Source organism: Marmota flaviventris, chromosome 3 (assembly GCF_047511675.1).
Source record: "Marmota flaviventris isolate mMarFla1 chromosome 3, mMarFla1.hap1, whole genome shotgun sequence".
NCBI classification, from domain to species: Eukaryota; Metazoa; Chordata; class Mammalia; order Rodentia; family Sciuridae; genus Marmota; species Marmota flaviventris.
The window spans coordinates 62,660,210-62,687,540 of record NC_092500.1 but is presented as its reverse complement, the minus strand read 5'-3'; the positions used below and the strand labels follow the sequence as shown (position 1 = coordinate 62,687,540).

Genomic DNA, 27,331 nt, shown 5'->3' with positions numbered 1-27,331 from the left:
CACGCCAGCCGCAGGTGGGAAGGGCCTGGGGTAGGGAGCGAGGGTCTCTCGGCTAGGGGCTGAAGCTGAGCCAAGGTGCGATCTCCTCCCTCTGTTCTCTAGACAGTGGCTGAGCATGGAGCTGTCCCCCCGCAGCCCTCCAGAGATGCTGGAGTCGGATTGCCCGTCACCCCTGGAGCTGAAGTCAGCCCCCAGCAAGAAGATGTGGATTAAGCTTCGATCTCTGTGAGTCCCTGGTCGGGAAACAGGGGGGAAGGGGCCGTAGGAGCTTGGAGTGTGTGTGCGGGGGGCGGGGAGGGGAACCTGGAGCCCGGCTGATAAATTCTCTTGGGCACACATATTGGCAGGTGCGAGGAAACACGGCCCTGACACGCGTGTCCAGGCCACATGTGCCAGGCATGTGCGGAGCAAGCCGGTTGGTTGGAGCAGGTTTGGGAGTTACAAAGCTAACGATATACCAGTGCCTGTGGACCCCCCCGGGTGACACACGCAGCGCGAAGAGGCGGCACAGTATGTGCGGTGTGGCAGGGCTGCAGACCGGCAGCATTCAGGAGGTGCCAGGCTGACTCACACGTATCCATGTGCAGGGTTGTGCAGATGTGAGACACATCACATGCGTGTGCACGAGTGTCCGTGGGTCACAGAGCTGTGTTGTAGTGATTACACACAGCTGCAAATGTAGTGCATGGGAATGCTTGTGCCAACCTGTGGGTCATATATAGGTTGGTTGGGATTGGTAGTTTCTGCCCTCTGCATCCCACAGGGAGTAGAGGTGAGGGTGCCCCATACTTGGGTTGCTCATTTTTCTTGGGGCCTAGAAACTCACTCTGCATATTAATGACCCACCTGGAATCTGGAGGAGGGGGTGGAGCCCCCACCTGGGAGCTGGAGGAGGGGGTGGCAGTGAAGAAAGGATGAGTGACAGGAGCCAGGTAATTGGCTTAATCAAAGCCTTTTTGTTTATATAGGATCTCCCGGGATCTCCAAGCACATTTTGGCATCATTTTTTATTGTTGCAGGATCAGGGCTTGTGGGGATGAATAAATGGGGAAAGGAAGGACTCAGGTGTCCCACACACCAGTCTCAGGGAGGAAAGGAACTTTTCTTCTTGCTCCTCAGAGGAGGAGAGGATTGGGTCAGAGACAAGCCATGCACCATATTTACTTCCCAGTCAGTTGCTATCGGGTAATAATCTCCGCAGTCTGTTGATTCTTAATCAGAGAACAAGGGAGGATGCCCCTTTCGCTGAGATGACTCCCTACAGCCACCAGGAAAGAGGCTGGATAGGAGAGGATGGATACTTGGTGATGAAATAGTAAACATAACCTTTGAACCCCATTTCCCCCAGTCATCTTAGTAGTGAACACTGAGGCTTTCTATTTCTGGGTTCTGATAAAGTGAGAAATGGAGGAAGGGGATGGATGGATGCGTATGGCTGTGTTCTTCAGATACTTCGCCTGTGGTGACAAGATGATGCTTTTATATTGGGTAGGTGGGTCTGATTTATACTCTCACTGCTTAGAGAGGCCTGAGGGAGAACTGAGGCACGGTGGGCAACAGAGCTTGGACTTCAAATGTGCTCCTCAGTCCCCCTCCTTTGCTGCCTCTGGCCAATGCAATTTGCCAGGTTCTATGAAGCGCAGCCTTGGAATGAGTTCTGGGATGAAGAAATGGAAAACTGGATTGAATTGATTTTTGTTGGGAGGAGCAGTAGGTGATTTTTGATAGAAGATGATGCTTTGCAAACGGTAACGAAGCTGAAGAGAGGGGCAGGTAAGAAAGTATTTGAATGGCAAAGTGGGGGCCTTAGGGTCTATAAATGGGGGAACTCAGTTTCTCAGGATGACTTCCCCATGGCACTGGTGGCTCACCATATATTCACCTTGCCTGCAGGTAGTGGGGCCCTGTAGAAGAGAGGGTTTTACCATCTTTCACACCTTTCTAACTAAAAGTCTTTCCTGAAAGCAAATTGCTGTCTCTGCCTTGATTGTGAAAAATGCTCAATGATGACAGAAGAGGATCACAGAAGGCATTGAAACCTGGGGGAGAGAGGAGAGTGGAGGCAGCTGACTCTCTAGAGTGTCCCAGCTGAGATGGCCTTACATGGTGGACAAGGATCATTAACCTTAGTGATTAGATTATTCTGGTTTTCACTCACTTCAACGATCTGGTCCTTAGATCTATCAGGATGGCCTCCCCACAGCATAAATAGCTCATCCTATATGCACCTTGCCTCCATTCTAGCCAGCTATGTGTGCTAATTTAAAAGTACCATATCCCCATGATTAATCAACAGGAGTAAATTCTCAGTCTCCTTTTCTCAAAGCAGAGAAGGATCTTTTTTAAAAAAAATATTTATTCTTAAGTTTTAGGTGGACACAGTATCTTTATTTTATATTTACGTGGTGCTGAGGATTGAACCCAGTGCCTCGTGCATGCTAGGTGAGCACACTACCTCTGAGCCACAACCCCTGCCCAGAGAAGGATCTTATTATCAAGGTAGATTCCAAATTGATGGCTTTCTGGATCTGGCATTGTTTGAATATTGGGGAGGTTTTGAAAAATCAGATGAAAGGAAATAAAAGGATTTATGGATTTTGCTGGCTAGGAGAATTTCCCTAACTTTCTGAGTCAGGTGGTTCCTAAAGAGGTGAGAAAGGAGGAATACCCTTAAATGGAAATATAGTCCTCCCTCCCTCATGGGCTAGGGAGGAAAAGGTTGTACAGTCTGGAAACAGCGGGTAGACATGATTATCTCAGGACTGGGTACTAAATGGAAACAAAGACAGATGGAATATCTAAATATCTATCTCTTTCTCTCTATATATGTCTTGATTCCCTTACTCAACACATCCTACCCCCCCCCCCCACACACACTTTAATTTCTTATCTAGGATATCTAGATTCCTTTCAGAGGGACCATGTCTGGTGTTTCTGCCTCTGGTTAAAAAACCCCCTCTAATATAATTGTGGAGGAAAATTTCTTTTTGGAAAGAATATCCAGGAATTTTTTTTTCAACCCTAGGATCCTGTCAAGAGATAAATTCAGAATATGGAGCATATGAGCTGGAAAAAGTCTCTAACTATGGGATTTTACCTCTGGCTAGCCGGAAATTTTTCCTAACTAAGCAGACTCATAAACTGAGGCATGAGAGAGGCTAGAGAGAAAGTCTGGAAATGATGTTTTGGGCAGGAGGATTTTCAGCATCTCTAACCCTAAGATGAAGGATTTGACTGGACTGTCTATTGGTCCTCAAGACCAGAGGGCTGGAGAGTGTGTTGGGAGAGATCAATAGAGGTAGAAGGAGTTTCTGTGTCTTTTGTGAATCAAGAAAAACTATAATCAGAGACTGGTTTGCTGCCTCAGCTCATTCATTCATCTAACAACTATTTGGTACTCTCCTGTGGGCCAGGTGGTATGCTTGATGCTGGGGTTACAGTGGTGGACAAATGGACATGGACCTTGTTCCCATGGAGCTTGGAATCTGGTTCAGCTCCATTCAGTGGTACGGAGAGTGAGGTAGGCACCCTCCTTTTGCTGTACCTACCCAAGAAGTAAAATTCTATCACTCTGGATTTCTGCCTAATTTTTTCTTTTTGGGGGAGTTATATACACATAGGAAAGGCACAGATATGAGTTCCCTCTCCCAGGATATTACAAGAGTCACTCTCATCCGTCTGCTCCAGTTTCTATTGGATTTTTATATTTTACAGATAGAACTGCCTCCTTCCTGTGGGACAGAATAGACATAATCCCTTTTTTTTTTTTTTCTCTCCCTGATTGATTCACACACAGATCTCTGAGGTCTAGGTTCAATGTCCTATGCTGTGGTTCAAGGTCATTACAGATGAGATTGGAGCAAGGACCCAGTTGGGGATTATTTTTGTTCGTCTTTTTTCATCAGAGTCTTCTCTGGTACCTTGAGCATGATAAGCACTCAATAAATAGTCTTAAAGTAAGGAATGAACAAATGAATTAATGATTATACATCTATATGCCATGGAACCCAGTTCTGCCTCTGATTCTGTGGTGTGTGTACCTCCATGCAGGAGGTAGGAAATAGAATGGAGGAAAGGGAGTTTCTTTTCTTTTTTCTTTCTTTCTCTCTCTCTCTCTCTTTTTTTGGAGAAAGGGTGATCCTTAAAAGGTAGGAGGGTTTGGGAGGACACAGCCTGGAACTGAAGGAATTACAGATAGGATACAAAAGCTATGGTATTTGGACTATGTGAATAATATATGTCAGGATGAATCTGTGAACGTCTGACATGTATACGTAAGTGTTTGGGTAAAGGTTGATGTGCATGCTGGAATCAGGGCTCCATGATGACGTCTCTGTTTTTGTGTTTCTAAATGGCATGTGGAATAGTAAATGGGTTTGGAAGGTATGTGCTTACCTGAGTATGTGAAATTGATTGCCCTAGGTATGAATGGGATGATTTATGTGTGTGTGTATATTAGGTAATGGGATAATATGTATGGGTGATCTTGTGCATGTATTTGTGACACACTCACCAAAAAAATAAGACTTTTTTTTTTTTACAATCCTAGGGTAATTCAGAGGGCAGAACAAGGATGCTGAGGGCCTGGACTGGGGGCTTCATTGATTTACCCTTCCTTTTGTCTTCATTTTGTATATACGCTGTGAAGTGGTCTTGTGTGGCTCTTACCAGTTTTGAAAATCATGCTGCTATCCTTCATTCTCTGTATGTAACTGTGGAGCTACTGTGAAGATTGCAGGGTAAACTATGTTTCCCTGGACCTCTGGAGAAAAGGGAGCATCATTTCTCTCCGGTCTCAGTGGGATGATTTTTTTTGTGTGTGCCGTCCTCCCTGGATGAGTCCTACCTTCTTCACTTCCAGCCATGGCACAGGGAATCTCTTCTCCCTGGTTTTTATACCCCCTCACCCATCAGATGTCTCCTATCTTGATTCCCTCCATCTGCTTTATTTGAATGAGGATTGTGTGGCATCTCTGGAATAGTGGAGGGTGGAAAATTCCTGCAGTAAGGTGAAGGGGAGGTGCAGAGACAGGGTAAATCAAACTCAGACCAGAGGAAGAATTCCACACACCTCTGGTTGGAATAGGTGGGAATTAGGGAGGCAGGATGATGATAGGAGAAAAAGCAGTGAATATGTTAGGATCCTGGAGTTTGAGTTCATATTCCCACTCTGGTAATCACTAGCCGTGTGATCTTGAGGTCTCAGTTCTTCATCTGATATCATCCATACAAAAGTGACTTTTAAATGACAATGGCTTTCAGCATAGGAGAGCTTATGAAGAGGCAGGGGGAATAGGAATGAATAGGTGACTACTGGCTGGGATAGGGGAGAAAGATAAAGACTCAAGAGGAAGGAATATGAATTATCTAAGAAGTTCAAGTTCCTGTGTTGGAGACATGATTTGGAAGACTTTTGTTGACATATGCTTACCTGGAAGGGGCGAGGGCAGGTATATGAGCTTAGGAAATAGAAGGTTGGGTGGTGATGAAGGAGGGCTATACCACAAAGAATATGGGCCATTGAGGTCCAAAGAAAAGAGAGGGACTCCTTGTCAACTTGTCCCGGTGGTCAAACTAGAAATTGGTGGAGAAATTGCAGTTCTGAGACGTGGTGAGTGTGGGGGACCTTACATGGGTGTATTCTTCCCCAGTGGCTTTCATCTTAAGTCCTAGGCCTGGGGTAATGCCTTCAGGCATGCCACATCCTATTTTAGAGAACCTCTAAGAGTTTTTTTAGAAACTAAATATCCCTCTGCTTGTCCAGGAGCCCTAGGAGGCAGGTTGGAAAAAGACAGAGAGGAGATTCCACCTCTGAGGTTGCATTTATCTCACTTTTGCCCAGAGGAGGGTGAAAAGGAGGTTGGAGATGCAGTGAGACTGAAGCCAAGGTGACTCAGTTGGAGAGGCCTGGACACTTTCAGATCCTTCTCTAGATCCTTCCCTACCTGCTCCTGCCCAGGGCATTATTACTAAAACCCCTGAACTGAGCGGTTGTCTCTAGCTTTCCCTCTTTTATTTGGTCACCCCCCTGCTTCCCCACTGGGATAGAGGAAAACAAAACCTGGAAAGAAGTCTTGCCTGTCTTTTGAACCCATAAAGGAATCATGGAGGATTTGTCTTCGACTCCTCTGCTCTCTCCTTTCTTCTTTGACTCTTTCCTGCATCCTCTCCTCTGTCCCTTCCCTCCTTTGCCCTATATTTCTTTCCTAGGTTCCTTTGCTCTTTTCCTGTCTGCCTTCCTCTCCCTGTTCCTGTTCCCTTATATTTATCTTCTCACTCTTGCCTTCTCTCTGCTACTCCTCCTTATTTGGGCTAGGAACCAGAAAATCCCTGGGGCACCCTCCCCTCACCCAGATGTTATGGGATGAGCTGGCTGCGGGCACCCTTTGGAGCCTTCGTAGGAGTCCAGCCTCAACTTCTGTGTCTGCAGGCCTTTCTCCTGCCTTTTCAATGACCTCATCCTCCCAGCTCCTCGGGGAGGAAGCCAAGTAATTGCCTTTGAATCTCAAGGGGCTGATTTTCTCAGGTACGGAAGTTGAGTAGCTATTTTCCAACTCTCTTCAGGACAGCGGCAGAGAAAGAGGGCCAAGACCAGGGCAGCAGGTGAGGTAGAGGTGAGACAACAGGGAGACTGGAGTTTGTTAGATAATGAGATTATCCCCTATGGGAGGAAGGCTAGATGGTCCAAGAGAACTGGGAGAGAATCCTAGGAAGGGGCATAGATGGAAACTGCAGGGCAAAGGCTCCTGAGCAGGGAAAAGGGGAAAACCTTTTTATCCACTCAATGCAGGGCTGTTCCCAGGGCCAGTGCTCTTGCCCCTCTGCCCTCATCCCCTAGTGCTGCAGCTGCTCCTGTCCCCCCAGCTCCTGCTGCATCTTGAGCTTACCCCTGTCTGAGAAGAAAATTTTGGGTTAGGATTTTATCTCAGCATCCCAGACCTGGCAGAGGTGTGTGTGGAGGGAGCTGTGTTGGGGTTTTGGGAGAGAGACAGGCTTGGTGGGGAAAAAGCCAGGGTGTATCCATGGAAAGACCTGGGGTTGGGGGCTGGGAGTTAGAAAGGGGGTGATTCAGGTTGTTGTTGGCTAGAGCCTGGCTCTTAGGTCGGTTGATTTCATAGTTGCAATGAGAAGTCGGATTTGCAAATAATGATAGTGGCACTGCAGTGGGATGATTGGGCTGCCAGCTGGTATTGGCACAGTTTAGGTTGGGGAGGGAGCTTGGCCTGCTGGGGTGGGGGTGCTTGGTGATTCTCTGGCAGCAGGACCTGGAGACTAGGGCAGTTTCTTCCTTCATTTCTCTTCCTTGGCTTCCTGCTCCCCTGTTTATCAGCTCTTGCATATCTAGCTTGGCACCTTCTCCCTAGTTCTCTCCTTCATGCTCACCTTGTTTGGAAACTTCCTGGGGCCTGGGCTGAATGAGCACACATGCCAGCCCTGTTGCCAAGCTCTTGAAACCCTGACCATCTCTCTATAAGCAGGAGCTTTAGCTGTCCCAATGTGAAAGATAGAAGATAAAAGCCAGTCGCACTAGCCTTTGTCCTTCCCATTCTCTCCTCTTCTGCTCTTTGAAATGCCAACAAAGTTAGCTGTTGTTTTGATTGCAGCAAAATAGATTGGAGATAGACAGATATGCAGGAGAACTTCCTGAGAAATTCATGGAGGCCAGAATGTGACCTTTCTCTGACAAAGAAGAAAGTACCCTCCTCCTTTAATGCTTAAAGCTATGATTTGGGAGAAGCAATGAGTTAGTCAGAAAAAAACCTGGGAACCAAGGTCCAGGTTTCCTATGTCCCTAGTATCTCCACTCCAGGCCTGAATTCTGAGAGTCCTAAAGGGTTACAGAGAAGGAAACGGATGCCAGAGATAGATGGAGGCAGTGCTGGGACCAGACTGAACTCCTGCTGGTGCACAATCTAGTGCCCCATCACACCTGCAGCCATCCCTTGCCAAGCTTCCAATTCTCTTTTCCTTCCCAGGCCACCTTCAGCATCTGTTAGGCTCCCTGGAAGCAGGGCATCTGCTGGAAACATCTGTTGGGATGTGGTTTGGAGGGCTGGTGGGGTGGTCCATGTGGAAGTGGTTAATGAGAATTAAATAGCATAGGGAGGGAGAGAGGTGGACAAGTGAGCCAGGGGAAGATTCTTCTGGACTGCCTCCTGGGAGCTCCTCTCCCATCTGCCTTCCTCTGACATTCTTGCCCACTCCTCCCAACACCGCTGCCTTCTCTCAAGGGCTGAAGCCCAAGGGAGAGGTGACTCCTTTGTGCACTGGGCTGGGAGCTAGGACACCTGGGTTATTATTAGTCCTGGCTAAGGCTCCAACTGTTTAGATTATTCCCTTCCTCATGTGATCGGAGCTGTGCTGGCTGTTGCTAGGAACACCTGTTAGAAACAGCTTCTGGGTAGAAGGCAGAGGGGGAGCTGCCTTCAGACACCGAGAGTGGAGCAGACTTCCCCCTCTTACCTCCCGTACTCTCTCCTGAAGCACCTTCCAGATCTTTCCTTCCCTCCCTGCTTTCTTAGTACCTCCTGCCCCTCAGATCTCACCTCTCTCCACTGCCTGGTTTCTGTGCTTCCCCAACTTATCTTCCAGTCTTTCCCCAGCCCTGCCCAATCCCTTCCCCGTCCCCTCCCCCTCCCATGCCTAGAGATCTCTCACCACTGCTACCATGTCAACCTGAGGCCTGCTGCCTCCCAGGATGGCACCCCAGCTCTGCCACCAGGGGGGCTATTTTTATCTCTGGAGCCACCCCCGCCACTCTGCCCAGCCAGCTGCCAGAATTGGGGCTGCTCCTATAGCAATGGGAAGCCAGGGGAGGGACGGGAATGCTTGAGCGACGAGGGCTGGTTGCTCTTAGCTCTGGAGCTCCATGCTCAGCGAAATCCCTGGCTTCTGCTTCCACGGCTTCCCTGGCTTCTGTGGAACATGAAGCTAGAGAGAAGCCCCGGATGTCTAGAGTGCCCGTGGCAAGGTGACTAGAACTTTTCCACCAGTAACCCAGCTACCACTTGGGGCCCAGATGGAAAGTTGGGTCCTAGGCACAAGGGTGGACACATGGGACTTTGTTTATGGAGGACTCTTGATAAATATTTGCTGGACTAAATAAAGGATTATATTAAATAATAATCCTTTGCATTCATGTATCACTTTATAGTTCCCAAAGTGTTCTCATACAGTATCTCATAGGGTCTTTGTGAGAATTCTGTGAAGTACATTTTATTTACCTGCGATAGGCGAGAAAGTTAGAGCTCAGAGTGACTTGCCCAGGTCACATATAGTGAGAAAGTCCAGGCAAATTCTCCTGACTTTAACTCATATCCTCTTCTTATTGAATTTAGATGATTTCTTTCAATTTCTGAGATTCTAGACCCTTGAGATGAGCAAGTTAGTCCCTTCACCAGAACACCCCAGGCCCTTACCCACTCCCTTCTGTGATGGGAGACAGTTTCCCATCCTTTGTTCCCTCTCCCAATTCCTGTTCCTCAGCATGGGTGGGGAAGCTGGGTGTGGGCAGGGGAGAGAGGCATTATGGTTGGACCCCTTTTTGTTTTTTTTAAATGTATTTTTCTTTTAGTTGTAGATGGACACAATATCTTTATTTTTACTTATTTATTTTTATGTGGTGCTGAGGATCAAACCCAGGGCCTCGCGTGTGTGAGGCAAATGCTCTACCACTGAGCTACAACCCCAGCCCCTCCTTTTCTTTTTTAACCTAAATTTATGGACTAAAGGAAAATGGATTCTAGACCCTTTGCTGGTGTCCTCACATCTTTGTACTTCCTCCCAGGTGAGTGACAGTCTCCTTAGCCCAGATAGAGGTAGACTGTGGGCATGTGGAATTATTTTCTCAAGGAAGAGGTAGTGGTTGACCAATAGCCTTTCTTATTAGGAGCAATAAATAATAATAGGCTAGAATGAATGACATAGCATGTGCAGTGTGTGTGTATGTGTGTGTGTGAGAGAGAGGGAGTGATGGTGAGCAGTCATTTGTGCAACCAACTTAGGTATTATTGAGCAAGAGAGCAGAAGAATGGCCTTTTTTTTCTTTTTCTTTTTGGTACTAGGGATTGAAGCCAGAGGGACTTAACTAACCACTGAGCCACATCCCCAGCCCTTTTTTTTTAAAAAAAATATTTATTTATTTTTTTTTTTTTAGTGGACACAACGTCTTTATTTTATTTTTAAGTGGTGCTGAGGATCGAACCCAGTGCACCGCGCATGCCAGGCAAGCGCACTACCGCTTGAGCAACGTCCCCAGCGCCCCCAGCCCTTTAAAAAATATTTTATTTAGAAACAGTGTCTTGGTAAGTTGCTGCCTAGTCTAAGAAATTCCACCTTTCAAAAGGAGGATTGAAGTTAGTATATAGCAGGCCCTGGAGTGAGGCCACTTGGGAGAGAGAGGAGCTGGCTTGACTTGGAGGTGGCTGGTGTTTCAGGCTGAGTGTAACTGGCTCTCACCTGCCCCAATTCCCTTGGCCACCTCTCCAAGCAAGCATGTCCGGGGAATAGGCTAAATGACTTGTCCCTCATAACCTGAGTGACAGTTCTGTGTCTCTGACACTGAGTCCAGTCCCTTTTCTCTGGAAACCCATCAGCTTGTGGTGGATGTGGGGAGGGTGGAGGTGATGGGGCCCAGAGAGAACAAGATGGACAGAGTAGGTTTCCTTTCTTCCACAATCTGCAGAAGCCCTCTTCATATGGCCATCAGGAGTTCATTAAGAAAACCACAGGAGGTCTTTGACCTCCATGGCTCTTGTTGCTGTTGAAGTCCACTTCCACTCCAAACTTCATGTATTTATAATCCTTCAAGACTTTGGCATAGTGACAAGTTATTTTAATTTCTTTCTGCTTTTGCTAGGGACGAGGGAGAAGACTTCCTGTCATAAAATCCAAGCTCTTGGCCTGTTCCTTCCCTTTTCCCTTTCTCCCGCCATGCTCATCTGCAAGAGCCCGCTTGCTCGTTTCCACACCATTCCCAGCCTTAGACCTCAGATTAAGGACACTGTAGGTGCCAGGAACTCTTCACTGCAAGCCTTCCTCTTCACCCACGCCCTCTCCTTCTTAGCCCCGCCCAACCCCTCAGCTGACCAATCGCGGCCCCAGTGTTCTTGTATTGGTGATGTCATCTCACAGCCAATCGGGAGGCGGCTGGGGCTGTGTGCGCACATCCACTCCGCGCTGCAGAGGCCGGTTCTTGCCTTCTCTGCCCGAGTGAGAGCGAAGTGTAGAGGTGGAAGGAGAGGGTTTTGGTCTCCAGGCTTCTCCTGGGTGACTCTTTTGGTCCCTCCTGGGCCATCTCATTACTTCTCTACCTTTGCGCTGGGTTGATCTCTCTCAGTTAAAGTTCACCACTTTCCCATTATCTCCATTTTACAGATGAGAAAATTGGGGCTGGGAGTGTTAATTTGTCCAGTCTCTTGGTTTTTATGAACAGGACCTCCTGACATTCATTCACTTCATTCCTTCTCTCCCTATGAAACCTTGTCTCAGGATCACCTGGCTCCAAGTTTCAGCAAGCCTCACCCCTAGAGTTTCTAATTCTCTCTGGGAAGTTCATTCTCCTGTCTTGCTTCTCTTCTTTCAGGTGGGTTAGAACTCATTTTGAAGAATGGTCCCAGAAAAAGACCCTGAGAGGGAGCTGAATCTGCTTAGCCCCTCTAGGGGGCTTTATCAGGGCTCCTTCCCCTTCCACTCCAGACTTCTTTGTGACAGATTCAGGATAGTTCCTTGTTCCTGTATCCTAAAGCCTCCTGCTAACCCCTTCTTCCCAAACAGGAGCCCCACCTCCTCAGAACAAGGGGCTGGACTATGCTATTTCTGTCCTTTCTGGGATTCTTCTGACAACAGATTCTTGTTTTCAGTCTGATTCAGATGTGAAACTTTTCCCGCGGCCTCTCACCCAGTTCCTGTAAAGCTGAGTCTCTGCTTCTTCACTCAGTTCTTCCTCTAGTTGGGCCCCCTCTACTCCCCATCCCCTAAAGTGTTTTCTGGTCAGTCGTTGAGTTCTGTTCCACCTGAAGGAGGAACTTGGAGGCTCAAGAGGGAGTTGTACCCTCGTGGGGGCCCTGGGTCCCAGGGGTCAGCATTTTGATACACCAAAGTAGGAAATTTCGATTCCATGGCAAACCCTGTACCTGTTCAGAGGAGCCATCTCCAGGGTCCCATCCTCAGGTAGGTACTGGGGATGAGAGGGGAGGGGAGGGGAGGAGGAAAGAACAAGCTGTTTGTAGGTCCACCAGTTATAGTTTGGTGGAGGGGAGGGGCCAAGACCTGAGAGTCCCCGTATGAGTTGTGTGTCTGTGTGCACCAACTTCTCCACCTTTTACTCCATCTACCTGCCTTCCCCTTAGTCTCCTCCCATTTCCATCTCTTTCCTTTTATATCACTGCCTCCTGGCTATGGCAGGTGACTTAGCAGGGTTTCCTCCTCTTTCTCTCTTTCCTGATCCTCAGCGGTCTGGGGACCTCACATCCCCTTGAAGTTTCTTCCTTTTGTCTTAAGAACCCAAACTGGAAACATAATTCTTCCTCTGACTCCCAGTCCTCTGGCTGGAGGCTGACTTGTCCTAAGCTCCCTACTTACAGTGGGTGATCTTTTCAGAATGGTGGGTGCTGGAAGTAGTGGCAGAGGGCGTTGGAAATCCCCAGAACATCAGCCTTGTGGTGATCCAAAGAAATGAGCTGGTGGGGGCTGGGGAAGCTGGGCTTTTCTGAGGTGTTGGGGTTTTTACTGCCAGGAGTCTTCTCTTCCAGCTGGCTGCCTAGAGATAGGAGAGGCTGGGCTTCCAGGGGTGAGGATCTGAGGCTTTTTGCGTCATACAGGGACCAAAGGTAAAGGAAAAAAAAAAAAGTGGTGGTTGGGAATCAGGGGTAGGGATGGAGGTGGGAGGACTATTGGGAAGCTTTCTGTTTTCCTTGTGGCTGAATGAGAACTAGATAGTGCTGAGTATCTTGTTCTACAGGGAAGGAGACCAGTCCCTGCCAGATTCTCTGAGGCCTGAACCAGAGGGTTGAATTAAAACCGATGTGGGTGGGAAGAAGGACTTCCCACAGGATAGTGAGGTGAGGGCTTTGGGTAGGTTTAGGAAGATCCTAACTCTGAAGGATTTTGGATAAGTGAAGCCCTGCTGACCGGAACGCTTATGTGTGTGTGTGTGTATGTGTGTGTGTGTGACTTCAGGAGGGTGCAGTCAACACCTGGATCTTTTCAGCTGCCTGAGTGCAGATCTCTTCTTGGACTCCTCCCTTGTCAAATTTATTCTTTAATTTTCCTTCCCTCCCTACCTCCTTCCTTCTGGTGTCTGGATCGTGTTTGATTCAGATTTCAACAGAAGCTGTACGTGAGCTCCTGGGTGGGATCTAGAGGCGAGGGAAGGAGGAACTTGGGGAGCAGTGTGTTGAAAGTCAACCTGCAGTTTCATTCTTCTCGCCAGGCTTCCCATTAGAGTTTCAGAAACTGTGGCTCAGGGAGTTCCATGGTGAGCTCTGGGAGATGGCCTCACATCTGATTAATCTGTCCCCTTCCCCTGATATTTATTTGTTGAGCTGTCACTAAGCACATATTATGTGCTTTGAGTATGGCAACCAAGAGAAATCAGTCACGGTCAGTGTCATCCAGAGACTCACCTCCCATTGTCCCACCTACAAGAACACTTAAGGTCAACTGGCTGAGGCTGGAGAAGTTGTGGTGAAATGCTCTTCACATCTGTCCAAGCTAAGTACATAATTGACTTGCTTTGCCCTTCATGGTGTGGGGACAGAGGCAGGTCTTTAAGTGTGAGTTGGAGGCCTTGCCAACCTGAGATTGATTAATTGTGTGGCCTTCATAAGGTGCTTGAGAGAAACAAATGAGTCTTTTAATCATAAAGGAGAGATCATAGTCATTATCATCTTCTGTGTCTTCTGTTAGGGGGCTTCCTAATTATCTACCTCCATCCAAACTCAACTCTCTCTTCTCTACTGGACTTGGGGGAGAGCAGGCAAGTTCTTTGTGGGTTTGAAGGGAGTGTGGGGGGAGCCTCACAGGGCCAGTAGGATGCTGGTCACTTAATTTCTATTCAAATCAGATTTATGGAGACCTTTTGCATGTGCCAGGTCTTTTACATATATTATTTTGTTTAATCCTCTTAATAGCCTTATGAGGCTGCTTCATTATCATTTTCACCTTTTTACAGATGAGGAAATTTATGCCCTAAAGAAAGTTCTTGAACTCTAGAGTATATTGGAATCATCTGGAGTATTAGTTAGAAATGCATATCCCTGGATGATCCCCTCACATCCTGGTTCAGCAGGTGCACAGTGAGGTCTAGAATCTAAGTTTTAACATGTCCCCAAGGTAATTCCACAGGGAGTCTCTAGGCCACATTTTAATAAATACTGATTAAGAGTTAGAGACTTGCCCAAGGGCTCACAGCAGGAAGTGACAGCTTTGAACCTGGGGTTCCAGCCTCCAGCTTGCTGCTTGGGTGCCCTGGGCCAAAGCAGCCTCCTGAGTCCAGGGTTTTGCATTGAAAACAGGGCTAGCAATTCCTTCCCTCCTCCCTCCCTCATAGGCCCATTGTGAGGATAAAATGAGATAATGTAGAAGAAAGCTCTTTTTAAAATGTAGAGCTGGCGGCATTGTTAGTGATTATGCAAATACACGCAAATGAGCACCCGCGGGCGTGGCTGTTCACTTGGGAGCCTGTGCTGGGAGGTGTGTTTCCAGAGGTGGATTGAGAAAGGAACCGGGAAAACTTTGGTGGTGGGCCTTGACCCCTGGGGACAGAGTTTTTGATTGTTGAAAGCTGAGGAACCTACAAGATTAAAGTAGAGGGAATCTGGGGGATAGATGGAACCATAGCCCAGAGAAGAGGGCTTTCTTTCATTCTGGAGAGTATGTCCCCAGATTCCAGGGTCCCTGGCCACCGGGACTGACCAGGAGAGGGAAGCCCTGGATTATGCCTGGGTCCTCAGGGTCCCTCTTTGTTCTGTGATTCCCTGGTGTGTTTTGAAGATACAAGGGCCTGTGGCTCCTTTCTGGCTCATTTGCCTGGGAAAGCCTTGGTGAGGTCTATCTAGCCTCTCTGTCCATTCCTCCTGATGAAGCTGAGCTGGGGCTGAGCCTTGCTAAAGCCAGGAGCCCTCCCTCTTGTTAGACACCCGGCTGTCCCCACATGGAAACGGTCCGCAGGCCGGCCGCCACAGCAGCACCCTCCAGCTCCTTCACCCTCCCCGTTTGCTGCCTTTCCTTCTGTCCCCTTTGCTCTTAGGCCGGCCAGGATGGCCAGGACTGCCAGGCCCTGAGGTGAGAGCTGGCCTGTAATACTTGCTGGTGCTGGCTATTTTGGGCACCCCTATTCCAGAGCTGCAGAGACCCCAGGATTCTAGAGCCGCTTCTGTTCAGGAATGCCATTGTTCAGCCCTCCCGCGGCATCCCTGGGAACTGATGCTAATTTCAGCCTCTGGTCCCTGACTCATTCTCTTTCCCTGACTCATGGGTGACCTTGGGTTTCTGAAGCCCCCTCTCAGTGGGGAATTGTAAGGGCTGTGATCTTACCCTGGTGTGGGCTTTTGGTGGGGCAGGGCGGGTTTTGGAGAAGAGGGAGGAAAGAGTGTTTAGTCACTTTTTAAAAATCACCATTTAGAATCAGAGAGCTTCATTTGCTTTGTGACAGCCTGGGCTGGACTTGCCAGACTTCTAAGAAGCCCCTCAGTTAATCACTGACCCCCAGAACTCCTAAGTGCAAAATGTGATTGTCCCTTTAGGGAAAGCATCCAGGATGTGAGATCCCTGGCCTCAACTCACCACTTTTGCCCTGAATGAAGCTTAGACCGGTCACAGGCAGGGAGAGGATGGGGACAGTAACTGCCAGAGCTGATGCACGACCGGGGAGGCAGGGGTTAACCCAGCCTTGTCCGGGTTGATGGATTCTGGAATCATAATCCATTAGCTCTGCCTGCGTGGAGTGAGGCCAGGCGAAAGCATTCAGATTGGTCTTTGTTCTGTGCCTTTGCCATCCCTGCCAGGGACAGAGGGGCTGTGGACATGTTCCCCCCTTCCTGCCTTGACCAAGAGACAATGAAAGAATTCTGGGGGCTGTTTTGGTTCCTGTGGATCCTCAGACCTTTCTCCTGGGTGACATAACTCTAGGTTATTCAAATGATGACACAAATCATCCCCAAAACATCACCCCAGAGGCTTGTTCCTGGCTAATTCTGCGGGACCCCGGCAGTTTAAAGAAGAGTTTGCAGGAAACAGAGATCAGATGGTGGATGGGAATGGTAGAGTCAGGAGAGCCTGGGATGAAACTTTGGGGTAAACCTACTTCAGGCAGTAGCCATAACTCCAGAAGAAAAAATTAGCTGCTGTTATCATTGATGATAGAATTATTAACAACTTATAGAAGACTGAAGCTCTTTCAATAAAAGCTGTCCTATTAAAGAGTTTCATGACAAGGTAGCAATGTCTGAGCAGAATAATTGTCCCCATACCCTCTTGCAGGTTACGCTACATGGTGAAGCAGTTGGAGAATGGAGAGGTAAACATCGAGGAGCTGAAGAAGAACCTGGAGTACACAGCTTCTCTGCTGGAGGCCGTCTATATCGATGAGACTCGGTGAGCGAGACCTGCGCTAGCAGCTAGGCACACGTGTTTCAGAGACAGGGAGTAACAAAGTAGGAAAAAGGCCAGGTGGTGGCGCACACCTGAAATCCCAGCGGCTGGGGAGGCTGAGACAGGAGGACTGAGAGTTCAAAGCCAGCCTCACCAACTTAGTGAGAACCTAAGAAACCCAGTGAGACCCTGTCTCTAAATAAAATATAAAAAAGGGCTGGGGATGTGGCTCAGTGGTTAAGTGCCCCTGGGTTCAATCCCTGGTACAAAAAAAAAAAAAAATGCAGAGCAAAGACAGAGTCTGAGAGAGGGGAGGCAAATAGAAAGAACTCTTGAGAGAGATAAAGAGCCAGAGGAAGAGACGGATGCAGAGATAGAGGCAAAAGATAACCAAGAGGGGGCTCAGGGTGTAACTCAGTGGTAGAGCACTTGCCTGGCATTTATGGGAAAGAGAGAGAAAGAGGAGAGTTCATCCAACCTTAAACTTCCCAGTGCGGAGTACTTCTCTAGACCTGTGCTGCCCGCATAGGAGCCGCTGATTCTGTGTGGCTCTTGAGCTCTTGAAATGCTGCAGGGATGATTGAGATCCACATGTAAGTTACATGCTGGTTTTTCAGAGTCTTGGAAGAAAGCTTGTAAAACACGTCCTTCATACATTTTCTATGGATTCACATTGAAGTGATATTATTTTAAAGGTATTAATTAGCTCAAATCCAATTTTTCATTAAAACAAATTTCACCGTTTTCTTTTTACCCTGTCAATGCAGCTACTAGAAAATTAAAAACTTCATCTATGCAGCCTGCAGTTTGTTTCTTTGGGCTGTGCTGCTCTGTCTGTGGCATCCCTTGGCAGATGGCACTCCACGGCCTGCTTGGATACTCCTGTGGTTGGGACGCTTACTACCTCATATAGTGAGCCGTTTCCCTGCTGGGGATGCCAGACAGTGAGACCGAAATAAAAAGATGTAGCAAAAGAAAGGACCGGGTGGGCAGAGACGGAGTGAGCTGGCATGTTACTAAGCGTGGCGTGTGGCTGGGTGCAGGGTCTGTAGCTGTGGCAGCACCTGCTGTCTCTCCTCTATGACTCCCCTCTGGGCTGCAGGCAAATCTTGGACACAGAGGATGAGCTGCAGGAGCTGCGGTCCGATGCTGTGCCTTCTGAGGTGCGGGACTGGCTGGCTTCCACTTTCACCCAGCAGACCCGAGCCAAAGGTCGCCGAGCAGAGGAGAAGCCCAAGTTCCGGAGCATCGTGCATGCTGTGCAGGCCGGGATCTTCGTGGAGCGGTGAGGTTTGCCCACACCCAGCCTCCCTTTGCCTCTAGCTCTGCCCCTCTTTCCCCACTGTCCTGGTCTTTTATGAGCCCACCAGCCCTGAGACCCCACATGCTCGTGGCTCGTCTCCCAGGGCTCCACCTGGCCAGGTCCCTACTGCATGGACTTACAGCAGTTTCTCCCTGTTCTGTCTTTTCACTGTTCTTTCTTAGGATGTTCCGGAGAACATACACGTCCGTGGGTCCCACCTACTCCACTGCAGTCCACAACTGTCTCAAGGTGATCCTTGGGTTTTAGGGAGAGAGAAGATTAGGGGTTGGAATAGCCATGGGACTTCCAGACTCTCTTTATGATGTGATTTTTACCTCCCCTTTTATGTTTCCATAGTCCTCAAGTCAATTTTTGCCTACCCCAGAGGCAAATGCTTGCCTTTTCCCCTCTTCCATACTGAGAGATTTAAGGGAAGAAAGAGGTCCCTTTACCACCTCTTTGTTTTCCTGCTTCCCAGTTCTTTGTAATCTTGGTGAAGTCCTCCTTGAAGTCTAACTTCAAGCTGTTGCCGCAAGGAAACTCCCCAAAGGGAGCTTCTCTGCCTAGTTCATTGTTTCTCCACAGAACCTGGACCTCTGGTGCTTTGATGTCTTTTCCTTGAACCGGGCAGCAGATGACCATGCCCTGAGGACCATTGTGTTTGAGTTGCTGACTCGACATAACCTCATCAGTCGCTTCAAGGTTGGCCAGCATTCTGCCTCAGTCTCCAGGCAGGAGTCTCCACTCCTCTTATTCCTGTTCCGAAAGAGTCTCAGGAGTAGACTCCACAGGCTCCCTCTTTCAGTCTCAGTGCCAGGGCAGCCTCCCTTGCTGGCCTTGGCTGTAGTCCCAGCCTCTGACCTTCCTGATTGCTTCCCTAGGGGGATTTCAGGTCTGTACCTGTCTGGCCTGGGATTTTGCTCCCCTCTCCGCAAATCTGGGCGCTGCTCACCTCCCTTTCAGCTCCTGTCTGTGACTCTGGGGGCCTAGAGTGCAGATGCTGTCAGCCAGTGTCCTTTGGGACTAGAGTCTCCTTTTTTTCCTGGGCAGGGAGAGGGACACATTTGGTTACCCCTTCCCTTGACCCCCAGCTCCGGCCTCTGCAGCGAGGGCTTTTGTGGAGGGGACCAGCTCTTGACAGGGCTGGCGGGGTGCGTGGGCAGGAGGGGTCTCCAGGTCCTGCACTGGGGGGGAGCAAAGACCAGGAGGCAGCACTTCCACATGGAAACACCACACTGGAAGTGGGGGTGAGGGTTGAAGAGTCGCTGTGGGGGTTCCTGGCAGCTCCTGGGTGCACGGTGGAGGTTAGAGGCAGAGGGAGAGGCCAGTGTTCCCAGACAGCGCCATAGAGAGGCGCAGTCCAGGGAGTCCAGGTGGAGGGTCCCCTCCTAGCCAGGCTCTGGAAGGCCACTGTGGCCATCCTCGCCCCGCTCACTGTAACAGACCACAGTCCTCGCATCCCCGTGAGCCTCCCCTTGACTCTCCCGTCCTCCCCTCCCAACAATTCCCAAGACAGTTTCCAAACTTTCCCGTGGTGCTCAGCTGAGTTGTTCTTCCGCATTTCCTGCCGCCTGTCCTGCGGCTTCATGATTTTCCCTCCAGTCCTGCTGTCCCCGTCCCAGCTCTGCACTGGTCACAGACATATACATCAGCCACCAGTTTCCCCCAACTCTGCCTCTCTACCTGGAAGGGGCACCAGGCTGGGTTTGGCCCACCTCATCTGCGAGCTCGAGGCAGTCAGTGTGTGTGAGCGTGTGTGTGTGTGTGTGTGTGTGTGTGAGTGTGAGTGTGTGGGGTGTGGCACACACAGGCTTTTTGTTTGCTGGGCAGAGCCTCCGTCTTGAGCTCCACATTCTCTTCCTGGGCACCCAGCCCCTCCTTGCTCCTCTCTTTCCCTTCCCTTCCCTCCAGGGATGTCATGGCAACGCAAAAGCAAGGGCAGTTGTCATGGCAACAGTCCTTTAAAATTCCCTGAATTTGGGGCACAGCCCTCCAGGGGTAGGGGAGGGGGATGCGGGGTCTGACTAGTGGCATGTCTTCTGTCTCTGCACTTTAGAGCTCATCTCTATAGAAGCTTCCCAAAGTGCGGAACCTTGGTCCCTTCCCAGCCTAGGACAGGTGAAGACATCAGCTCCGCCCTCTGGGAGCCTTGAGCCTTTTGAAGGAGGCAGAGACACCCAGGGCATATATAGAGACAGGGCTAGACATGTGGATGTGTGTGCGGTGGGACCGTTGGGTGGATGGCAGTGAGTGTACTAGGGAGGGGTCAGGAAAGGCTTCTCTGAGCAGAGGGTGACCCACATCTGCAGGATGGGTGGGTCCTCTCTCCATCAACTTCTTTCCCCTGCTTCTGAGCCTTTTCCTGTGGTCCTGGATTTGGGAATGGGGCTATGTGGTTGGAAGGTAGGAGGGAAGCTTTCTTTCTTTTTCTTACAAATCTCCAAGGAAATAACAATAATTATAGCTACTCTTTAGAGAGCACGTTCTAAGTGCCTTGTACTTATCTCATTAAATTCCAGGTAGGTGGTATTATCTTCGTTCTGCAGTTAAGTATCCAAGGCACAGGGAGGCACAGTGACTTGCCCAAGGTCGTGACTTGCCCAAGGTCACACAGCCAGCAGACGATAGAGCTAGGATGTGAGCCTAGGTTCAGCTGGCTGTCACCCCTGTTCTCTCCCTAGGTCACACTGTCTTCTAAAGGACGGTGGACTTGCTAGTTGCTGCCATTCCTGCAGATCCTGATATTTCTCCATGTTCTCCCTCCTACCATAGATCCCCACTGTGTTTTTGATGAGTTTCCTGGAGGCCTTGGAGACAGGCTATGGGAAATACAAGAACCCTTACCACAACCAGATCCATGCGGCCGACGTCACCCAGACGGTGCACTGCTTCCTGCTCCGCACAGGGATGGTGGTAGGTGCCCGGAGAGCGCTTTCCCATAGCTCAGGGTCACTGTGTCAGCGTTGGGAGTCTAGGTCATCCTCCAGCTCCATTTCCCCCTTTCTGCTTCTTCCTTCTTTGGCATCCCAAAGCCTTTACAGAGTCAAATTGGATGAGCTCACTCTAGAGAATTCCCAGAGATACCAGAATTTCACAGGCAGTGCTTGGGGACAGTGCGCCGGAATGCCTTAGGACTGTCACAGGCTGGGGTGGAGGAGGGTCCTTGGCCATGCCGGGAGCTAAGGTACCTGGATGCATTCGCCTAAGAGCTGGCCATGAAGACTGGAAGACGACCTAGTGGGGAGCGTCCCTCATGCTGACTCTTTCCCCCAGCACTGCCTGTCGGAGATCGAGGTCTTGGCCATCGTCTTCGCCGCAGCCATTCACGACTATGAGCACACGGGCACCACCAACAGTTTCCACATCCAGACCAAGTGAGGGGCCGGGTGGGGGAGGGGAGGCTGCCAGGGCCCCCCTCCGCGAGGACCAGACAGGACGACCCTGGCTCTTTGCAGGTCGGAATGCGCCATCCTGTACAATGACCGCTCTGTGCTGGAGAATCACCACATCAGCTCTGTCTTCCGCCTGATGCAGGACGACGAGATGAACATTTTCATCAACCTCACCAAGGATGAGTTTGTGTGAGCAGAAGCCAGCCCTTGGCCTCCTCAGAGACCCCTCAGCCCAGCCGTCTTCTCCCACCTGTGGGACTTCCTGTGCGGCAGGACTGGGAGGGCCCATCACCTGTCTTTTTCTCTCCATGCAGAGAGCTGCGGGCCCTGGTCATTGAGATGGTGTTGGCCACAGACATGTCCTGTCATTTCCAGCAAGTGAAGACCATGAAGACGGCCTTGCAGCAGCTGGAGAGGTGGCGCGGGCTGGGGAGCGGCTGGTGCCAGGCCAGAGGGAGGGGCATGTGAATCGGGGTGTGTGCTGGGAAGTTGGTGTGCTGGGTCTTTAGCTGGGTGTGGAGACTGCAGGCTGAGTGTATCCCTGTATGAGAGTGTGTGTGGTACGTCTGACTGTGGCCCTGACCGTGCCCTGACCTGCTGGAGGGCACTTGGCCCGGAGTCCAAGATGGGTCTCCCTTGTAGCCCGAGGATGGGCTTCCTCCACAGTGTTGGGAAACTCGCTCAACTCTTACGGATCCAGCGTCCTCATCGATGAAATGGCAAAAATGATACACTTCTCGCCACATCCGCTTGCCACTAGCTCCTGCTCTAATAGGGCCATTGGGAGAGTCGTGTGAGGTTAAGAAAAAAAACCAAAAAACCCCAAACAGGACAAACCAAATGCTATAATTACATCTAGTGCTGCTTAGACATGGGGCGTATCTAAATGTAAAAGAGAACAGAATATGTTTGTGTGTGCCCTGAACGTGTGTGCCTATCTCTGTGTACGCTCTGTGTGGGAGAGTGTACAGTGTCACGGTGGGTCATTGTTGAAGGTACTATAATAATAATGATTATCACTATAAATAACATCAACTGAGCATTTATTATGTGCCAGACACTCTTCTCCGTACTTATTTGTTGTATGTCATTTAATTCTTAGAACAACTCAACATGTGGTAGAGTTATTTTCATTTTAGAATGGAAGAAAATGAAATATGGAAATTTTAAGTAACTGGCTCCGTGGCACACAGCTAGTGTGCTGTGGGTTTGGGGGATTCAAACCCAGGCCCTTAGATTCTAGGAGCCTGGCTTCCCACTCCCAACCTGTGCTGCTACCTGTATGCATATAGGTGTGTGTGTGTGTGTGTGTGTGTGTGTGTGTGTGTGTGTGCAGCTCAGAAGGTGTTTGGAGTTATGTGAAAGGATTTGTTTGAATGGGTCTGGGAGAGGGCATGGGATTGGCAATGGCCCAGGTTTCCTTTCCCTAAAAGTTCAGTTTCCTTTTCCTTGACACCTGCCCCACCCAGGATTGACAAGTCCAAGGCCCTGTCTCTTCTGCTCCATGCTGCTGACATCAGCCATCCTACCAAGCAGTGGTCAGTCCACAGCCGTTGGACCAAAGCCCTCATGGAAGAATTCTTCCGCCAGGTAGAGTGGCATCTTTGGCCACCCTCTGCCCATGGGGGCCTTCTCGTGGCTTTCATTCCGCAAGTTCCCTACTCCTGCTCCAGATGGTTCAGCCACCTTCTGCTGCTGACCTCATCCCGAATCTGGGGTATAAACTCCTCCATCCTCACAGCTTCACGGTGGTTGCCGCAGTTCCGTTCTCTTGCACATCAGTCACTTCCAGGTCCCAGGCACAGAAACTCCCCTGCCCTCCTAAAGCCCCTGCCGTCCCAGCTGTACACCAGTCTGGTGGGGCTGAGGCACTCTCTCCAAGCTTCCTCACCTGTCCTGTCCCCGCAGGGAGACAAGGAGGCAGAGCTGGGCCTGCCCTTTTCACCACTCTGTGATCGCACGTCCACTCTGGTGGCGCAGTCTCAGATCGGTGAGTGCCTTGCTACAGGAAAGGGGGTGTAACAGCAAGGGTCAAGGGTGCTGTGTGGGCCTGGGCCAAGATTTCTTCAAGTCCCTAAATACCCCAGAACCAATCCTCCTGCAGAGGCAGGGCTGCTTCTGCGCTCCAGCATGGGGTTCTGCCATGGGAGGCCAGGGGCCGCAATGGCAGGAGTAGTTCTCTGGGCTCACAAAGACATCATCCCAAAGTCTGTCCCCGCTGGGAAGGTTCCAGCCCCTGGTTACCTCCCCACTCTGTTCCACCTACAGCTGGGGGTCATGGCCGTGTCAGCTGTGTCCTCTGCCCCGGTCCTCTGTCCAGGTAGGACTCCTCTGTTGTCCTGCCTGCAGGTTTCATTGACTTCATTGTGGAGCCCACGTTCTCTGTGCTGACCGATGTGGCAGAGAAGAGTGTCCAGCCCCTGGTGGATGATGACTCCAAGTCTAAAAACCAGCCCAGGTGAGGGGGGCTGGAGTAAGCAGGTCTCCTGGTTCCGGGGGAGGAATGTTCGATGTGCGGAGGACCAATTCCTGGGGACGAGGTCCAGCCATGGCAGGGCCGTGGGAGGAGCACACTCCAAGCTTGGAGCCCGTCTGCCTCTTGTCATGCCGCGGGGGTAGACGATGGGACTAGGGCCTGGGACGCACCCTGCACCTTGCCACATTTTTGTTTCTTCCTTTTGTGGTCTTTACTGCTTTCCCAGTAGTCTTTGTTTCCAAAGAGAAGGCGTGGAGAGGGAGGGGTGACACTGGGGGGTGAGGGACAGGGACTTGCAGCGGGCCTAGTAGAGGGAAAGAGGACCCGGATCCCTAGGCCTCCTCTGGGCCACCCGTCTCCTCTGCTCCGCTCTGAGGGCTGTGAAGGTGGTACTGGAGTGGCTTGTTCTAACTTCCGGATCTGGGGTGGGGTCCTGTTCCCAGCTTCCAGTGGCGCCAGCCTTCTCTAGACGTGGAGGTGGGAGACCCCAACCCTGACGTGGTCAGCTTCCGTGCCACCTGGACCAAGTACATTCAGGAGAACAAACAGAAGTGGAAGGAACGGGCAGCAAGTGGTGGGTGGCCTTGCGTGTGGGGGTGAGCCTGTCTGGTGGCGGAGAGAGCAGCAGCTGGCCTGGGCTCTCATAAGCCCTGGGGCAACTCTGACCCCCTGGAGTTGGGAAAGGAGCCAGTTAGACTAAAGTTAGGTCACAGGAAAGGTTGACTATCTGAGTGGCCTGGGTTGTTCTAGAATGGATGTGTGCCTCTGTAGATCTGGGTGACTGGGTGGCTCTGGCTCTTCCTTGTGGGGTGGGAGCTGTGGGTTTTGGCAAGGCTAGAGAGGATCTTCCAAGGATGATGGGTAGAGGGGAGCTCGGCTGGGAGGAGGCAGAGCAGTGGGTGAGAATTCCCTATTTTTTTAAATTTTCTCCTTCACAGTTTTTTTCTTGGGGAAAAAATACTTCTTGGTCTAAACTCGGCTTCCTTTGCACCCCTCTGCAGGCATCACCAACCAGATGTCCATTGATGAGCTGTCCCCCTGTGAAGAAGAGACCCCGTCCTCCCCTGCAGAAGATGAACACAACCAGAATGGGAATCTGGACTAGCCCCGGCTGGCCCAGGTGAGCTGGTGGTGGAGGCAGGGAGTCGCATCAACACGGCCTCTTGGATGGGTCATTTATGGGCACCAGGGGATGTGAGGTTCTCCTGTCCCCAATTCAGGCAATAAAGTGGAGGGGGTGAAGGCACAGGGCAAAGGGGTAGGAGATGGGAAATACTTCCACCCTCTTTGGTCCCACAGACCCTGCAGGAAGGAAGGGCAGAACTGTGCAGGGTGGCACCTGCACCAGGCTTTGTGAGGGTTAGGGACAGCACACCCACTGGGGTACAGGCTTGGTGAGGTCAGGTGAGCCCAGCTCATACCCTCGGCTGGCTCGCTTCTGAAGGGCATTTTTGTACAACTGTACTTGGGACCAGTGGGGATCTGGCAGGACCTGGAGAAGCAGGTTGGGCTGGAGATGAAGGCAAAGACCAGAGCACTGAAGCTTCTCCCTCTTTCCCCAGGTCCTCACCGAGTCTGAAGTGTTTGATGTCATTAGCACCATCCATCGGGACTGGCTCCCCCATCTGCTCCCAGGGAGCATGGAGGTCATGGAAGAGACAACCCACCAGAAGGCCAAATGCCAGAGATTGTGGGGTTGGGGGAAGGGCCCCTCCCCATCTGACACCCTCTGAGGTGCACTTTAATTTCCCAGCAGCAAGACTGGGGAACTTCAGGCTCCCAGTGGTCACTGTGCCCATCCCCCTGCCTCTGGGCTCCCCTCATGGCCGGATGGCTACCTGGAAGAGGGGAGCTTCCTGGAGGCTTCCCAGGGCCTAGAGGGGAGGGTCAGAGATGCCAGCCCCCTGGGCCCTCCCCTATCCTTTTTGCCTCCAAGTTTCTAAGCAATACATTTCGGGGGTTCCCTCAGTCCCCCACCCCAGATCTTAGCTGGCAGGTCTGGGTTCCCTTTCTCCTCCCTTGGGAAGGGCTGGAATAGGAATAAAAGGGGGTTTTCAAAGCCCTGTGTGCAGGAAGGGGAGGGGGTTCCTTCAGGGCATGGTCCCTTTTTTGGACAGGGGTGGGGTGGGATCCTTTTGACCCCACACTTGCACTGCTTCGGCCCCATCTCTTGCCTGACTCCCTGTGATTCTCTCTCTCTCTCATGTCCAGATGGTGACTAGGGGAAGAGAGGAACCATGGGGGCCAAGGTCTGAGGGGAGGCCTGTCCTGAGGGCCTCGAGAGCTGGGGGCTTGTTACCTGCCCTGGCCAAGTCTTGAGCCCTTTGCCTCCTTCCTGTCCCCAGGGCTAGGAGGCTCCCATCCGACCAATGTCTGTAAAGTGCTTTGAGGTCTCCACAGCAAAGCACCTTCAGGGTGTATTTTATGAGCACAGGCAGGAGAGACCAGCTGGGTTGGGGTTCAGGGCGTGTGGGGAGGGTGAGCTATAATCCAATAATCCTGTATTACTAACAGAGAGGGTCCCTCCCCTCCCTCCATCTCCCAGAACTGGCTCAGCCGCAGGCACCAGAAGACCCCTTCCCTGGGAACTTGGTGGGCAGAAGGCAGACAGTGGGGGTGGGGTCAGGGCCACTGCTGTCATAACCTCTGGGGAGAGCCCAGCCAGGCCCGGTGCCCCTTCCTCTCCTCAGGCTCCTCTCCCCCCCACCTGGCCCCAGGAAAGGCCAAAGTCCAGGTGACTGGCTCCTCCTTTCTTGTAGATACCACTCATGCATTTGTACAGTGGACCCTGTTCTTGTGAAGTCCATATTCATGGTCTCTCAGACCTGCCACCCTGAAACTTGCCCTTCCCACCCCACCCTGAGTGGGGAGAGACGCATGTGACTCACCCCTGCCCTTGGTCTCCCTGGCCCCTGCTATAGCCAGAGATCAATAAAGAAGGGAGACTGGGCCTGGCTGTGTTTGTGTTCACTGGGTGGAAGTTGGTGGAGCTTCGTCATGTGCTGGATGGGATGCTGGTGGGGTGCTCCCCCTGAGCGTGAGCTGAGGGACACCCAGAGCTGAGGTCTCGTCAGAGGCACAGGAGGGGCCTTCAGAGTGCAGCTTACACCTCCCAAACTGTGCCCTTTTCCCCTCTCCACAACACTGCTGCTTCAGCAAGGAGGGCAAAAGAATGATCATCTCCTCTCTTTCTCTTCTCTACTACCCGGGAAAATCAAAGTCAGTGGCAGGAGAGGCCTGGCTGTGGGATCAGAGGACATTTCTTCACTTATGCTTGGTCTTTGTTTAACTCTGGCTCCTCAGTCCCTAGCACAAGGGAGAGATGACTCTTTACTTCCCTACCAGAGCCTCTTTATCCATCTTTTGCTAATGGATTGGAAAAAGGGCTGGTGGTCTGTCTCACTGCCGGAGGAGGGACACATCAATAAATGCCTCTTTTTTCCATGAGCTAAGGGCCAGAGTGCACTTCACGCTTTGTCCAGCAGATGGCGCCTGCAAACCCAGTCACTGCTGGACAAGGGCACAGGCTTTAGGCTCCATGCCTTCCAGCTGCAGGGCATCCCTGCC

At 50.8% G+C, this 27,331-nt stretch overlaps 1 protein-coding gene across 2 annotated transcripts; it reads left to right on the top strand.

The window, feature by feature from the left end:
* On the top strand, nucleotides 1-26,679 carry Pde1b (phosphodiesterase 1B). 2 transcript variants are annotated; one of them, XM_027949844.2, is made up of 16 exons: nucleotides 1-14; nucleotides 103-225; nucleotides 16,483-16,596; nucleotides 17,696-17,878; nucleotides 18,079-18,145; nucleotides 18,482-18,598; nucleotides 20,669-20,809; nucleotides 21,170-21,270; nucleotides 21,352-21,477; nucleotides 21,603-21,704; nucleotides 22,758-22,878; nucleotides 23,197-23,278; nucleotides 23,638-23,746; nucleotides 24,208-24,338; nucleotides 24,766-24,884; nucleotides 25,327-26,679. In XM_027949844.2, the coding sequence occupies exons 2-15, from the start codon at nucleotides 116-118 to the stop codon at nucleotides 24,867-24,869; spliced, it is 1,608 nt and encodes a 535-aa protein (XP_027805645.2). In that variant the 5' UTR covers nucleotides 1-14; nucleotides 103-115; the 3' UTR covers nucleotides 24,870-24,884; nucleotides 25,327-26,679. The 2 variants fall into 2 exon arrangements, with proteins under 2 accessions (XP_027805645.2, XP_027805646.2); XM_027949845.3 differs by lacking the exons at nucleotides 1-14; nucleotides 103-225 and adding an exon at nucleotides 11,881-12,171.
* The last annotated feature ends 652 nt before the right edge of the window (nucleotides 26,680-27,331 follow it).